The sequence below is a fragment of the Arvicola amphibius genome, chromosome 12, assembly GCF_903992535.2.
Source record: "Arvicola amphibius chromosome 12, mArvAmp1.2, whole genome shotgun sequence".
Lineage (NCBI taxonomy): Eukaryota > Metazoa > Chordata > Mammalia > Rodentia > Cricetidae > Arvicola > Arvicola amphibius.
Window position 1 is genome coordinate 68,097,213 of NC_052058.2, and position 16,412 is coordinate 68,113,624.

Here is a 16,412-nt window from a genome sequence, read left to right on the forward strand (position 1 = left end):
TTTAAGGGACTGTCTTTAAATGAGAAATTTACATTCAACCCCTCTCCACATGCTGGGGTTGCAGATGTGCCCCATCACGACTAGCTTCCTGAACTATTTTAATCAAGCCAATCTGTGGGCCAAATGCTACCACACAAGAATAACCATGCTCTCTTTGTGGCTCTTTCAGTAGAGCAAATCCTTACCGCAAGCGTAAGTCTTCCCACATTTTCAGCAACCCGCAGAGCATCACGATCTCGTAGTACTTCTTCCAGCACTCGACGGCCTCGGCTGCAGACGGGTCTTCTTTAATGTTGCTCTGGTACTCTATGAGCTCAACACGCTTGTTTTTGTATTTCTCCAGAGTTTTCTTGAAGCGTTGTGCGATGGGGCCAGGGATTGTCCCGTCCTGAATATCGCACCACCTGGAAATAACAATGCAGTTACACGTGCCTCCCTCAGAAGTGGCTCAGTGCTTTCTCAACTCTACTTACAGATTAATTCTCTCTTCAATAAGGGCAGTATAATTCTCACAAATTTCTTCATCATCCCAGTCTCTCCAAAGAAAATCATAGAAAAACCTACAATAAACCAAATTAGGATGACAGTAACTAACACATGTAGACCATGTTTAGAAGCTTCTAAAAAAATTCATCTCAAAACTCTCTATGAATCTTAATTTAAAAATTACATTTATTTAATGTGTGCACTCTGACTTATTCACCACAGTGTGCGGCTGGAAATCAGAGCAGCCGCGGGAGTCTGTGCCCTCCTTCCCCAGGAAACCCCAAGGTGCCGAACTCGGCTTTGGCCAGGCTCACCACCAGGCTCAGCACCAAGCCATCTCCAGGACCCCCGTCTCCATCGCTCCACACCTCATTTCTTACAATGCAAAGGAGTTGAACTCAGGGCCTCATGTGCTAGGCCAGCACTCTACCGGTGAGCTATATCCCCAGCTCACATCTCAGTTTTCTTAAGGAAAATGTTTTGAAATAGTCTATGAATGAACAATTAATAAGAGATCAAACCTCAAATGCTAAATGACTGAACTGTATCTTAAACTACTACAGATAGGAAAATAATGTTTCTGAAGTAAGATTATAAAATTCATGTTTTAAATTCATAGATTTGAGCTATGACTTTGTTCAACAAAGAAAATTTGCAAAATTTAAACACAATTGGTATGGGAGAATAACTTTAGAAAAACATAAACATGTAATAAACACCCTTTTCTTCATAGATAGCTCTGCCCAAGTGAAGTCAGCTTATAACAACCAATTACACTGTGGACAATGACATTTAGTGTTTTGTTGTTGTTGCTTTGCTTTTGTAATGTCCTCATATATTAAATGAAATCAAATATATTTCAGATGCCATCCTGGTTACTTAACTATCAGCTTGACACAGCCTAGTGGCCCTTGAGAAGGGAATATCAGTTGAGGTGCTACCCAGATCAGACTTGTGGTTGGGCATGTCTGTGGGAATTGTCTTGATTGTTAACTGACCTGAGGGCCCAGCCCACTGTGGGAGGCAGCATTCCCTGGGCTAGCTGTCCAGTGCTGTATAAGAAAACTAGTTAAGCAAGAGTCTTCTTCAGGAGCCAGCAAGCAGTGTTCCTCCATGGTGTCTGCCTTCAGGTTTCTGTCCAGGCTTCACTTATGAGATAGATTGTGACCTGGATGTGTCAGCCAAATAAACCCTTTCAACCTCTAAATTGCTTTTGGTCAGTGTTTTATCACAATGGAAAGGAGACTAACACAGATGCTTAAACACGAATAGTAGCTAGAATTTGTTTTCTTTTTGAGACAAGGCATCGTTTAAATTGGGCTGACCCTAAACTTCCCGGGCAGTTAATGAGGACCTTAAACTCCAGATCTTCCTGCCTCTACCTCCCCAATGATGGGATCACAGGTGCCTGTCACTACACCTAGCTTCTAGAACTCCTTTTTAAAAAATTATTTATTTGAGACAGGGTCTCACTATGAAGCACTGGATGGCCTGGAATTCATTATATAGACCAAGGTGATCTCAAACTCACAGAGATCCACCTGCCTATGCCTCCTGACTTCTGGGATTAAAGGCGTGTGGCCCCACACCTGGCTCATAACTTTTCCAAATGCAATTTTTATAAAGTAAAAGATAAAAACAGAGCAAACCTTTCATTATGCAACTTATACAATTTGGTTATGTTAATTAAGAACAGGTCAATTTAATTCATCAGTCTCAAGTAAATTAGAAAAGTGTTTATATGCGCAGAACTTCTGTATGAAATGAGCTGCTAGGAAAAGCAATTTTCAACTCCATCAGTAAGGAAGCCCTGTTACCTGACAACTTCCAAGGCCAGAGCAATGTCGCGGACATCTGCGTCTTGTCCTTCAACTGGATACACTTCCAGGAGGGGCGCGCTGTACTCCAGTTCCTCCAGAACCTCGTCCACCAGGTCCCTCGGGATGTTTGCAATGTTAGAGGAAAAGGGCTCAGCCACAGAAACTGTCACTTTGAAACAAGATGACAAGTTCTGGCGCGGCTTACAAGTCACCTAGGATAAATGTCATACAGGAGGTAACTGCAAACGTACAAATGCCACCAGGATTTCTCATGTATAAGCTGGTCACAGTGTTGTATCTTCTAAATTCTTAGGAATTTTCTTGCAATCAACACACTGAATGATTCTGGAGAAACACTAAATAACAGCAGGTTTGTTTTGTTTTTCCAGACAGGGTTTCTCTCTGTAGCCCTGGCTGCCCTGGAACTCACTCTGTAGACTAGGTTGGCCTCAAACTCACCGAGATTGTCTGGCTCTGCCTCCCCAGAGCTGGGATTAAAGGCATGCACCACCACCACCTGGTTTCAAGTACCTCCTTAAAGGCATTAGCTTTAAAGTTTCACAAAGAGAATGTGTTGTGTTGGCTTGTTTTATTTTATTTTTTTCAGTTAGTACTGATTTTTTTAATGTGAAAGAGACTGAGTTGAGTTTTTAAAGCAAACAAGCCATAACAATTTGGCACTATTTCAATAATGAAGTGCCCATAATATGGTATTAGTACAAAGATCTAAGCAAATCTCAAAGATGGTAGATTAGTAATTAGAACATCATGCAATGTTGATTTTAGCAAGAAACTTAACAGGTAAAAGAAGCATCTTACTGCATTATAAATTCGAGTATGCAATTATAATTTACAAATTATAAAAATCTTCCCTTTTTTACAGCCAATTGTTTTGAATGGCTACATGAATGCACAGTCAACAAGTCTAATAAACACATCTATCCAAATTTACATCCCAGAATACCTACGTAAACTGAAGACATTATTCAGATGAATAAGTTCTATTCATTTTCATCATCTGGGTGATCAGGTTGCAAAGGACATGCTTTTATCTTTGATGTTCCTAAGCCACTGCATCCTGCTTCCTCAGGAACCTGGTTCTCTTTCTCAGGATCTTTAGGAGACAGCCTGAAGAATTCCCCAATGCCTTTTTGCCACTTTGGAGTTGGTCACACACAAACTGGATTCCCTCTTGCATACTTATTTTCAGCTTTTCTCGACGAACACGATGAAGAATTGGTGACAAAGGTGGAGGAGCCAAGCACCTTCCTGGGGGCTGGAGAAGCCACCACTTCTCTGTAGGCTCCCGGGACATAGTTTGCTTTGGTCCGCACCATGTTCATGCAGGAAGAGACAATTCGCACCAACACCCCAGCTGCGGATGTCTTAACTGAACAAGAACCCCCCCCCCCCGGGCTTATTTTATATCAATCTGATACAAGCTAGAGTCATCTGAGGAGGGGGCCTCAATTGAGAAAAAGTGTTCATAATATCAGGCCGCAGGCAAGCCTGTGAAGGCATTTTCTTAATTAGGGATTGTTAGGGAAGGGCCCAGTCCATTGTAGGTGGTGCCACCCCTGGGCTGAACAAGTCATGAGGAGCAAGCCAGTAAGCAGTACCCCTCCATGGCCTCTGCATCTGCTCCTGCCTCCGGGTTCCTGCCCTGCTTGAGTTCCTGTCCTGACTCCCTTCGGTGATGAACTATGATGTGACAGTGTGAGCCAGATAAACCCTTTCCTTCCCAAGGTGCTTTTGGTCAAGGTGTTTCACCACAGCAAAAGAAACCCTAAGACATGTGTCCTTCTGCATTTTTTGTTTTTAGTTTTTGAGTCAGGGTCTCACTATGTGGCCCTGGCTGGCCTTGAACTCACAGAGATTCCCCTGGCTCTTCCTCTTGGGTTCTGGGATTAAAGATGTGCACCACCAGGCCCAGTTTCCTCCCACATTATTTATTAGTTTTCTAATTTTGAGTTATTAGGCTTTTGGATTCCATAGAACAATAATAATTTTTTTCTTGCCTGGTGGTGGTGGAACAAACCTTTAGAGGCAGGTGGATCTTTGTGAGTTCGAGGCCAGCCTGGTCTACAGAGCTAGTTCCAGGACAGGCTCCAAAGCAACACAGAGAAACAAAAAACAAAACAAAAAAAATTTCTTACATTTTGCCACAAAGGTATGTTTAAGAAATATTGTTTAGATTATATTATTTGTAAAAGAAAGGCCATTCAAACACCAAAAGGACAAGAAGTCCTTGGGCTGAATAAATTTAGCTTCATGGAGTTGGTTCTCCCCTTCGGGCTCTACTTGGGTTCTCAAGCTTGGACTCAGGCCTTGAGGTTTGCGCAGCAGCTGTTTTGACCTGTGAGCCATCTTGCCAGCTCCTCAATTTTCAGATTTCCTGAATGTTCCAGTGAGCATCTGTATTAGCTCCTGCTTGCCGCTGTGATAAAACACCATGGCCAGGCAACTTAGAGAAGGGAGGGTTTCGTTGAGTTTCCAGTTCTCAAGGGAGAGTCTATAAAGGTGGGAGAGGCGAGGCAATACGGCACTGGGTGAGAAAGCTAAGAAACCACAGTTCCACATATGCAGGAAGCTGAGTGAACTGGACCTGGCATGAGGCTCTCAGCCCCCAAAGCACGTCCAGCACATCTCCACCTTCCGGAGGTTCCATAACCTCCCCCAAACCATGTCACTAACTGGGGACCAAGTGTTCAAACACATGAACCCATGGTGGGGGGGGCATTTCCATTCAAACCATCACCATCTTGAAAGATAAAGTCTTTTTATACTTTAAATTATGTGTATGGGGATGTACATGTGAGCGCAGGTGCCCATGGGAATGCTGGATCCGTCTAAAGCTGGAGTTTGAAGCAATTATGAGCTGTCTGATGTGGGTCCTCTGGAAGAAACACAAATACTGTTTTTCCAAGTTCTTTTGTTCACTCTCCAACCTTGGTGGGTAAAACAATGTCCCCTACAGATGCTCAGGCCCTGATTTTGGAACCTGTGAATTTGCCATCATAGCAAAACTGGCCTTGCAGACAGATTACACTGGAGGACAGAAAGGAACGGTTATTCTGGATGGCCTTAGTCGGGTCATGCCTGTCCCACAAGTCCCTTAAGACAGGAGCAACCTCTCCAGCCTGAAGAGCTCCATGGTAATGCAATGTCAGAGAGATATTTCTTGTTCAACTGGAGGATGAAGGGAAATGCCACAAGCCAGATAATGCGGAAGCCAGACAATGAAGTCAGAAAAGGCACAGAAACAGATCCCCACCCCCAATCCCTGCTTCCAGAAAAGTCAGCAGTTCAGCCTGCGCTTCACTGTCAGCTCTGTTAGGCATGAGGCACACACTCTGATCCACTGATCTATGAGATCTGTAATTTAACACACGAGGCACACACTTCTAATCTACAGAGCTACAGGAGCTGTAATTTAACACAATATACAACTTTGTGGGTGGCAGAAACACAAAAATAAGAGAATTGAGGTGTAACTCAGTAGTACAGTGTTTGTCTAAAACTTGTGAGTCCCTAGTGTGCATGTGCCCCCCTTCACACACACACACACACACCCATCACAGGTTTCTAGGAAGAATGACAGTTGGGGTCCATAGGAATAAACTATGACTGCAGAACAAAATGCACCATGCAGCACTGCTGAGACTTGACTTCAGGAAGATTCAAACAGTAGCGGGAGACAACAGCCTGACGTCACAAGGTCAGGGAGTCTCACTTGGTCAACTGCCACGTTCTAAACAACTAGACTCAGTCCATATGTGATTCTACCTTTTCTTTGTTCTCCCATTTCACCCATCCCTCTGATGTACAGAGGACATTAGCACTTAAGGGACATTAGCATGCTAGGCTTGATGGTTCATATCTATAATCCCTGAATTTGAGAGCTGAGGCAGGAGGATTGCTATAAATTTGAGACTTGTCTTGGCTACATAGTGAGTTCCTGGCCATCCTGGGCTACTGAATGGAAACTTGTCTTTGCTTGTTTATTTGTTTATTTTTGGTTTTTCGAGACGGGGTTTCTCTGTCTAACAGTCCTACCTGTCCTAGAACTTGGTTTGTAGAACAGATTAACCTCAAATTCACCAAGATCTGCCTGCCTCTGCCTCCCAAGTGTGGGATTAAAGGTGTGTGCCACCACCGCCTGGCCTTGTCTTTATTTAAAAGGGGGTTAGCAGGTCCTTGATGTGTCTAAAGTAGCTGGGTGTGTTTGTGTATATCCTGTGTGCCTGGAATTCCTTCACTCAGAAACCAGGGGCAGGAGCACCAGTATAATTTATATATATATATATGTATATATATATATATATATAGAGAGAGAGAGAGAGAGAGAGAGAGAGTTTGTATATTGAGTTTAAGACAGGCTAGAGCAATAGGGCAAGACCCTGTCACAAATAAAATATTCTAAAGTAATATTTAGTGGGAATCTAGTAGAGTCATTGTATCTATTGTAAACATTAGAATATAACAGTCAGAGAAAAATGTAGAGCTCAATAAAAATCAATAAAAAAGAAGAAAAAATATAAATATAGAAAATTTAAAAAAGAATGTAACAGTCGTTTCTTACTGTATCTAGGGCAACAGTAGAATGTATTAGTGTTTGATGAAGGTACCTAGACCTTGAAGAAATCATAGTAGAGAACAATGACTGTTTTCTATTTATAGAGCTGTCTTTCTGAGGAGGGTTCCATCTGTCGCGTAGCTTTGGTCACAAGCCTATCCAGGCACACTTGGAGGTCTTGAGTTACTGGGTACTGCAGACAGTAGACAATAAGGACTAAAGGTTGTAGGATGTGTTGATTTTTTTCAGGGAACATATAGAATAAATCAAAGGGGCTTTGGTATAAGGGACTTGGTGTACCCCAAATGCGACCTTTGTGTACAATCAACAAATATGCTTTCTGTTCAGGTCACAGAAGCTGTTCCTCCCTGCTGCTAGGGAGCCTAAAATTAGCATTCTGGGTTGACTCTCCTTGAACAGCCCATGCGACACAGAGCACCTGACAGTAATATAATTTGCAATATTAATATTTTCAGAATAAAAAAGAGACATGGTAGTACACACCTTTAATCCCACACTCAGGAGGCAGGGGTCAGGTGGATCTCTATGAGTTCAATGCCAGTCTGGGCTATATTTGCAGTACCAGGTCAGCCAGGGCTACACAGTGAGACCCTGTCTAAAAAGAAGAGAGAGTGAGGGAGAGGGAGAGGGAGAGGGAGAGGGAGAGGGGGAGGGGGAGGGGGAGGGGGAGATAGGAAGGAAGAAAGAAAAGAAAGAAAAGAAAAGAAGGAAGAAAGAAAAGGAAAGAAGAGAGAAAAAAGAGAGGGAGAAAGAGAGAGAGAGAGAGAGAGAGAGAAAGAGAGAAAGAGAGAGAGAGAGAAAGAACGAAAGAAAGAAAGAAAGAAAGAAAGAAAGAAAGAAAGAAAGAAAGAAAAGTCAGGCTGGACAGTGGTGGTGCACACCTTTAATCCCAGCACTTGGCAGGCAGAGGCAGGTGGATATCTGTGATATCCAGGCAAGCCTGGTCTACAAAGCAAGTTCCAGGACAGTCAGGGCTGTTACACAGAGAAACCCTGTCTTAAAACAAACGAACAAACAAACAATAAAAACAAAAAGAAAGAAAAGACAAATTAAATAATGAACATATTGTATTTCATGTAAAACCTTAGACCTCGGTAGGACTTTGAGAAGCTAATGCAGGGCTGGTGAGAGGCTCAGAAGGTAAGCACGCTTTCTCCCAAGCCTGAGACCCACACAGAGGAAGAACAAAACCGACTCTTACAAGTTGTTATCTGACTTGTTGTGCATGTATGCAAACACGCACATAAATAAATAGATAAATGTGAACAATTAGGAGGGCCCTGCCCGTACAGTGCACATTTCCACAGAACCTCAGCAGTACTGGGAAGTTTGCTGGAGTATGGGGCTCTCATAGGCTTTGCTGGGAGGGGAGCCTACCCTCTTTTCAGTAGTGGATTGTGTGCTTATGTTATGTGACATTTCCACATAAGACTTGATTAGAAAAAGCCCCAAATTATACTACTAAAAAACATACCCACATTTTACTGCCAATGATGGGGTCCACTTACTCTTACTTTATCCAACATTAAAGATTCAGGCAAGAACTGCTCAAAATCTGAAGATAGAAATATCTCCCAAACTAACTGGGCTGTGGTGGTATTAGTCTTTAATCCCAGCATTTGGGAGGCAGATGTAGGTGGATCTCTGTGAGTTCAAGGCCAGCCTGGTCCACAGAGCGAGTTCTAGAACAGCCAGGGATACACAGAGAAATTCTCAAGAAATTAAACTATACATATATATCATCTCCAAAACCACTGAGGTATTTTTGAAAATGTAATTATCCCAAGACTCTAACGTTTCTCCACTCTCTATCACTGGAGACTGGCTGAAAAACTGTCAGCCACTCACCTTTCCACACAGCATGAATCTTAATTGCTTTCAAGCAGTATGTGATATGATAAGTCTCAAGGTTTTTCTTGTGACCATAGCAACATATTTGAAATATCTATCTAGGTTGGTAAAATGCCTCAGCAGGTTGAGGGGCTTGCCAATGAGCTTAACTCTCTGGGTTTGAGCCCCAGGACCCGCAGTGGAAGGAAAGAACCGACTTCTGAAGGTTGCCTTTGGACCTTGACACACGCATGGTGGTATACATGCATTTATGAGTGTGCACACACACACAAAACTTTAACAATGTAAAAAAAGAAACTGGGTGGTGGTGCACACTTTTAATCCCAGCCCTCGGCAGGCAGAGGCAGGCGGATCTCTGTGAGTTTGAGGCCAGCCTGGTCTACAGAGTGAGTTCCAGGTCAGGGCTACACAGAGAAACCCTGTCTTGAAAAACCAAACAAACAAAACTCTTGGAGCACCAAGAACGAGTATGATATTAATTAATATTAATTTCTATACAAGGATAATTAAGGGAGTCAAACATGCCAGCCTCTGGACCTAACGAATCTGAAGGCTGGAAGTCAGTCACACTGAAAAGGTCAAAGTTTGACAACAGTTTTTTAACCTAATTCTCTTTCCTCATCTGAACCGAAGTATATAATTCACATAAATAAAAGGACGTAATAGACCATTTGTGAAAGCCAAATACTGATTCTTCAAGAAATATATCTTTGTTATTGTTTTTTTGTTTGTCTGTTTTGAGACAGGTTCTCTGTGTGTCAGCTTACTGTCCTGGCTCCCGCTATGCAGACTAAGCTGGCCCCTAACTGCCTGCCTCTGCCTCACTAGTACAGGGATTTCATGCCTGGCAGAAATACAGTTCTGCTATTTTACTGTATTTGGGGAATTGTAATTGGATTAATAATTATTGTTCGATGCTACCAGATCCTATTTCACTATTAATTGCCCCTAAGCAAACGTATGCTAGTGTTCATCTTCTTCCACATGCTCATCTGCTTAATATTTGTATGAGTATTAGAGCTCCAGCTTAATAAAATCATATTTTCATCATACAAGGGGCTGCTAATTTCATTCAAAGAGCAAAGCAAGCAAAATTTACCTCGACTAGTATGCCAACGAAAGGGATGGAGGCCTCTTCATACTTCTCAAAGAATAACTCGGGGTTACTCTTCCAGACTCCAAGCCATTTGTCCTTCAGTCTCAGCTTTTCTGACAGGTACTTACTCATAGCTTCATCTGCATCCTCTGCCTAACAAAAGAGAAGACACAGCTGTGTAGAGAAATGCAAGCTGGGGAGACAATGCTGAGGGAGAACACTTGCAGAGCAAGCCTGAGATCTAAGTTCAATTCCCAGCACCCACATACAGGTGGGGGGAGAGAAGCGATTCCTACCAGCTGTCCCAACCTCCATATGTGTGTCATGAGACATGTAGGACACACACGCAGTCACACACACTGAAAATAAAAAAATTTAAATGAATGTCTTTTACATCAACAAATATATAGAAGGTTATAAGAAATATTTTTATTTGAAAATATAACCAATATAATATTAAACAGTGAAAAACCTAGAAAATTCATAGATATTTTTAAAAAACTAAAACTATATTTCACAAACTGTCATAAACACAAAAAATCAAATGAAGAGATTTACCCACTCAGCGCATGCGATGTCTTAGGGAGTTTATTCACCGAATGAGCAGGAGGAGTGATCTTCGAGAGCACAACAGCAACTAAAAACCCGTAGGAATGCTTTAACCTTAAAAATGGCACTGCCTGTTTAAAACACATCAGGAGTCATGCCTGTGATCCCAGCACGTAGGAGGTGGATGCAGGACTGGGGTTCAAGGCCAGCCAAGACTGCACGAGACTGGCTCAAAAAACCACTGAACAAAAACTTCAGCAATCATAGCTTTAAATTGCACTCTGTTTTATAAAACAGTGAGTGTGTTAAACACTCAGTAAATATTTGCTCATTTGATTTTTTTTTTTTTTTTTTTTTTTTGGTTTTTTGAGGCAGAGTTTCTCTGTGGCTTTGGAGCCTGTCCTGGAACTAGCTCTTGTAGACCAGGCTGGCCTCGAACTCACAGAGATCCGTCTGCCTCTGCCTCCCGAGTGCTGGGATTAAAGGCGTGGGCCACCACCGCCCGGCTGCTCATTTGATTTTTAAATTTAAAGTCAGCTAGTTAAAGGGCAAGTAATCTAAACTATTTTGAAATTGGTTAGGCCGTAATGACAGAAAAATTTATATAAATATTTTCCACTTATTTTTTTGGCAGCCCTGGCCTCCAATTCTCAATATCTGATAAAATAGGTCACTTATGCAGTTTGAGTTTTACAGTAATGATGCTTTTAAAATTTTCTTCTCTAAGATCTGCAAACATTATGAGAAACACACACACACAAAAAACATGTGTGATACGGTGAACACATCTGGATTCCCTGCATGCAGGAGACAGAGGCAGGAGGGTCACCACTAGCTGAAAGCTAGACTGTATCACTTAGTGAGTTTCAGATAGTCAGGACTACTTAGTGAGACTCTCAAAAATCAAAAGGGGGGAAAATAGGAAATGCAAAGACAGCAATTTAAATCAGCTCTAATCTGACAGAGGTGCACACTGTTGGCCTCAAGCTATGTCTCCTCTCTCTCTCTCTCTCTCTCTCTCTCTCTCTCTCTCTCTCTCTCTCTCTCTCTCTCTCTCTGTCTCTCTCTCTCTCTCTCTCTCTCTCTCTCTCTCTCTCTCTCTCTCTCTCTCTCTCTCTCTCTCCCTGTGTCTGTCCACCAACCCACCTGTCACGTCTGCCTCCAGGGCTTGTTTGCTTTTTAACCTAATTAGAGCATAAGCAAGGCTGTGGTTCTTGAAAACATGCATTTACAACTGCATAATCTCCCACTGCGTGACGCCGTGGAAATGCTCTGGGGTTGCTTTTGTTTGAGATGGGGTGTTGCATAGTCTACACTAGCCTCAAACACTGGGCACTCCTCCTGCCTCAGCGTCCTAAGTGCTGGGAATACAGAGGTGTGTTACTACGCCTGCCCCACTGTAGTTATTTTCTGCTCCCTCCCTCCCTCCCTCCCTTCTTCCCTCCCTCCCTCCCTCCCTCTCTCTCTCCCTCCCCATCTCCTTCCTGTCTCCGAGAGTGTAGGAACTGTGTCGATAAAAGCAGGGGGTGTGTGCCATACCGGGACTCACATTCAGTCCTTCATTCAAGCCCTACCAATGATTCCTGTTACTCTTATCTCACTATGTAACCTAGGCTGACCTTAAACTCCCGATTCTTAGGCTCCAGTTTCCAGAGTACTGGGATTGCAGGTATATGCCTCCATCTGGGAGGCAGGGGCAGGTGATCTTTGTGAGTCCTGGGCCAGCCTGGTCTACTTAGTAAGTTCTAGGACAACCTGAGCTACAGAATAAGAGGAACTCAAAAAAAAAAAAAAAAGATAAAAGAAACAAAGCCACGAGTCACTACACTACGTTTACGTTTTTATAAGCACCACTGCAATGAGTAGACTTGTACACAAATCCTGCTATACGCTTTAACAAACACATGCTATTTGTTCTGTTTGGCGTTAACAGGTGTCTTCCATACAAAACACCTGTCTACATCGTGGCTCGTGGACTGGGAGCCGTCATTTTCATTACATCGTAGGCTTGATTTTATTTTACGGGTATGTGTGTGTGCACACCACCGTGTGTGCCTGGTGCCTGGGAAGGTCAGGAGAGGATCTGGGATCCCTTGAAGAGGAGTTAAGGATGGCTGTGAGGTACCGTGTCGGTTCTGGGATCCAAACTCGAGAATCCTCTGCAAGACCAGCAACTGTTCTTAACCAGTGAGCTCCCATTTTTAGAATTCCAGGGTAATCTCAGCTTTATGTTCGGGCCCAAACTGCTACTGCTACCTAATAGTATAAAATGAGATTAAAAACTCTTGACAGGTGGTGGTGACACACGCCTTTAACACCATTTGGGAGGCAGAGGCAGGTGGATTTCAGTTCGAGGCTAGCCTGGTCTACAGAGTGAGTTCTAGGGCAGCCAGGACTGTACACAGAAAAACTGTCTCGGAAAACAAACAAACTGGGTGTGAACAATAAGATGTGTGGGCACTAGGGTGTGTGGACACCGAGGTGTGTGAACAGTAAGATGTATTATGCTCAGGCTTAGGAGGTGCCATTTTAACCGACAATTTCCTCTGGGGCGGGAGCTGAGGGTCTGGTCTAAGGTGGCCAAGGTGGCCATTCTGTACCCCTTGAATCTGAGAGCCTGTTTTTGTCCCGCTGTGGGAGGGACCCGGCCTCCCCAGAGCTGGCTGTCCCTCTGCGGCTTCGCACCTTCGAGCCCTGCAGCACCTGGTCACAGTACAGAGCCACCTTCTCGCTGCGCCACATGCCCCTCATGGGGGATGCGCAGAGGGGTGGCAGGGGCTGCGCCTCCTCCTGGTCCTCGGCTACCGCGAACACGGGCTCCTCGTCGCCAGCCTCGGTCTGAGAGACCGGTGGGAGCTGGAGCCGCCGCCGCGCCGCCTTGCCCTTCACAGGGCGCGGGGAGGCCACCACTGAGCGCACCGGGGAGGCGAGGCCCTTAGCTACCGCGGCCGCCAAGTCGCCCGGGGTGGCTGGGTCGGCCTGCTCCGCTGGCGGACTGACGCTCCCGATCGCGGCCTCGGGCTCGGAGGTCGTGGGGTCCGACTCCATGTCCGCGCCGCAGCCGTTGGAAGCCTTCCCCGCGCGGGACCGCGCAAGCCGGTGTGCGTGCGGCCCGGGCTCGCGCGCAGGCGGGAGCAGAGGGCAGGCGCAGGGGCGGTGCCCTGGCTCTGACTCCGCCCATTGCTTCTTGGGAACCCCAGAACCCAGGTGGGACAGTTTCTTGGGTCCTGAAACGTTTCAGGGCAAGGCTGGCTTCAGCTGCCTATGGATGATCTTGAACTTATGATCCTCCTGCCTCTACCTCCCAAGTGCTGGCTTTCACCACCCCACAGTTCAGTGCATGCAAGGCAAGCATTCTACCAACTGAACCATATCCCCAGTCCAAGAAAACATATTTTTATGCTGGGAAGCGACTGTAACTGGGGCTGGCTGGTTATTACCAGAGAAAACTCTGGGGTCAGCTTCCCACTCGGATCCTAGTGTAAGCATTCCTTCATATCGTAAGTAAATTGCTCACCTTTTGTCAAGATGTGGTCATGCCAAAAGGACAAATTAGCCGTAGAGCTACTCAGAATTCTCCTTGATGGGAGTTTAACAATTCTGCAACCCTTAATGTGAGCATGGATTTCCAGCGGCAGCAATGTGAGTAAGCTGGGAGTGTTCTCCTAAAGGCTGCTCAAGGCTTTTGAAAACAACAGAATCCCAGCTCCCGGTGTCTGAGACCGAATGTCCATTGAATCAGCTGGAATATTGTCTGTTTACACTAGCCATGAACTCTGTGCTGGGGCCCCACAGCTCCTGAGCCGAGGTGCCTTGGGAAAACACCTGCCTTCCTTCTGGCTCATTTGGAAGGACACTGTGTTAAGCTGTGAGTTTATTTGGAAGAAAAACAGTCCCATTCATATCATGTTACTGTAGTGCAGATAATAATTATGTCTTGAATTGTTCTGGGTTCTTCACTTCGCTATATTAGTTGGGAGTCTGTGACTTTTTAAAAAGTGACTCCATTATAACAGACCGAGTCCACCCACCCAAAGTAAAATCAATTACTCGATGTCTCTTTTTTCCTTCCCTTCTCTTTTAATTCATTATCGCTCACGTGTACATGTGTGTTTGTGCAAAGGGTCTCACAGTTCATGCTTGCCTGGTACACTACGTAGACTGCCTCAAACTCACAAGGTCCTCCGTCTGTCTCTTAGGCACGATGATTACAGGCACCCACTGCCACTCCGTGCTTACTCTGCTTTTATTTTGTTTTTAATTCCTTTTTTGAAAATTTTAATTTTTTTAAGTTTTAATTATTTTGTTTCATTATTATTTTTTCAGTCCTTGGGTTCAGAGTAAAAACATGACTGGCCCTAGTACGAAGAGTTTGCAATTCAAAAACAACAGCAGCTTCATTTTCCTCCAGAAACAACCAATGTTTCTTAGGAACTTACTAGGTGCCTGTGTGGACGCCAAAGGCCCAAGCGCTGTCCTCCTAACCCTAGTGAAGTGTACACGTGGGTCAGTAGACAGTTGCCGTGGGTAAGGACTATGAGTATCACATACGTATTTTAAACCATACTGTGTTGGGGCTGGAGAGATGGCTCAGCAGTTAAGCAGACCTATTGTTCCTGTAGAGGTCCAGGGTTCAATTCCCGGGACTCACATGGCAGCTCCGGTTCCAGGGGATCGGATGCTGTTCTGACCCCTGTGGGCCCTGCACATACATGTTGCATGTACATACACACGTGCAGGCAAAACACTCATACAGCAAAACAAATATAAAATAAAAGCAAAAAAAGTGTGGAAGAAAATGACCTTTCTTCCCAGAATAATCAATAATTAAACTGAGTCTTTTTAAAAAATAACTTTTAGAGCTGGGGTAAATTAATCCCAGCACTTGAGGCAGAGGCAGGAGGGCAGAGGCAGGAGGATCTTTCAGAGTTCAAGGATAGCCAGGGCCACAAAGTGGGATGCCATCTCAAAAAAATAAAAATAAAATAAAATTTGTAAAAAGCACTGTGTTGCCAGATTGTTTGTTTCCCCCAAAGTATTAATTTATATTTCTATTACCAGATAAAATTCCCAGTAGGACTGAGGTTTTAAAGAGAAGTAAGTTGTAGGCAACTAAGGCAGGGGTTAAATAAAGGGGAGAACAGTGTTAAGAATGCAGAGATGCTGGGTGATGGCGGCGCACACCTTTGATCCCAGCACTTGGGAGGTAGAGGCAGGTGGATCTCTGAGTTCAAGGTCAGCCTGGTCTATAGGGTGAGTTCCAGGACAACCAGGAATACATAAAGAAACCTTTTCTCGGTGTGTAGGGGGGATTAATGCAGGATTACAAAGTGAGACCCCATCTTAAACAAAACAAAAAGCCAGAGAGAGTCATTTGTTGCTCTTACAAAACAGTAAAGAAATTGGCTTCTAGGGCAACACTGTGGAAGAGGGGTGGAAAGGATGTAAGAGGCAGAGGATAGGGAGGCGTGCTCTGAAATCGGCCCTCAGGACATGACATGGTCGTTGAACCTGTGAACGCACTGCACTGACGGTTTCCTATACAAGATCAGGTCAACAGCCGATCAGTCAGCATTCTAGCAGGCACAACTGACTGCTCTCGGTGGGTTCCTAACACAAAGGAGAACGTAAGAGGTAATGAGGATGCGGTGGAGAGGCCCGAGAGTGAGAAGGAGGAGATGGAGGTTCCTGGGGAGAGAGGGAGGGAGGAGTTGGGGTGCTCAAGAGGCATCCTTTACATGTAGGAATTGTCAAAGAACAAATCAAAGGAAAAAACACCCACCCCCCCCCCCAAAAAGGGAAAGAATTTGGCTTAGGTAGAATATGATTAGTGCAGAAAAGACAAATTGGAACAAATTGGAACAAAGTCACAGGGCCAGGCCTTCTGTGTTAATACGTTAAATTCTAGCTGTACTGATGTTCTCACGTATCTGACTTTGTGTCCCACCCCCGCTCCAGCACTCTCAATTGCTCTTCTCTTAGGAGTTCCTCAATTCAAGCCAGTACACACTGG

At 44.4% G+C, this 16,412-nt stretch overlaps 1 protein-coding gene and 1 pseudogene across 1 annotated transcript in view; both read right to left on the reverse strand.

Annotated features, from left to right (window-relative positions):
• Positions 1–13,447, reverse strand: part of Shcbp1l (SHC binding and spindle associated 1 like) — a 35,187-nt gene extending 21,740 nt beyond the window's left edge. Inside the window, exons 1-5 of the mRNA XM_038349853.1 lie at positions 13,085–13,447; positions 9,854–10,003; positions 2,304–2,518; positions 474–560; positions 186–404 (exon numbers count right to left, since the gene is read on the reverse strand). Of these exons, the coding sequence (XP_038205781.1) occupies positions 186–404; positions 474–560; positions 2,304–2,518; positions 9,854–10,003; positions 13,085–13,447 (1,034 nt within the window). The remainder of the gene's footprint in view (positions 1–185; positions 405–473; positions 561–2,303; positions 2,519–9,853; positions 10,004–13,084) is intronic.
• On the reverse strand, positions 3,308–3,643 carry LOC119827905 (annotated as a pseudogene).
• Positions 13,448–16,412: the final 2,965 nt, after the last annotated feature.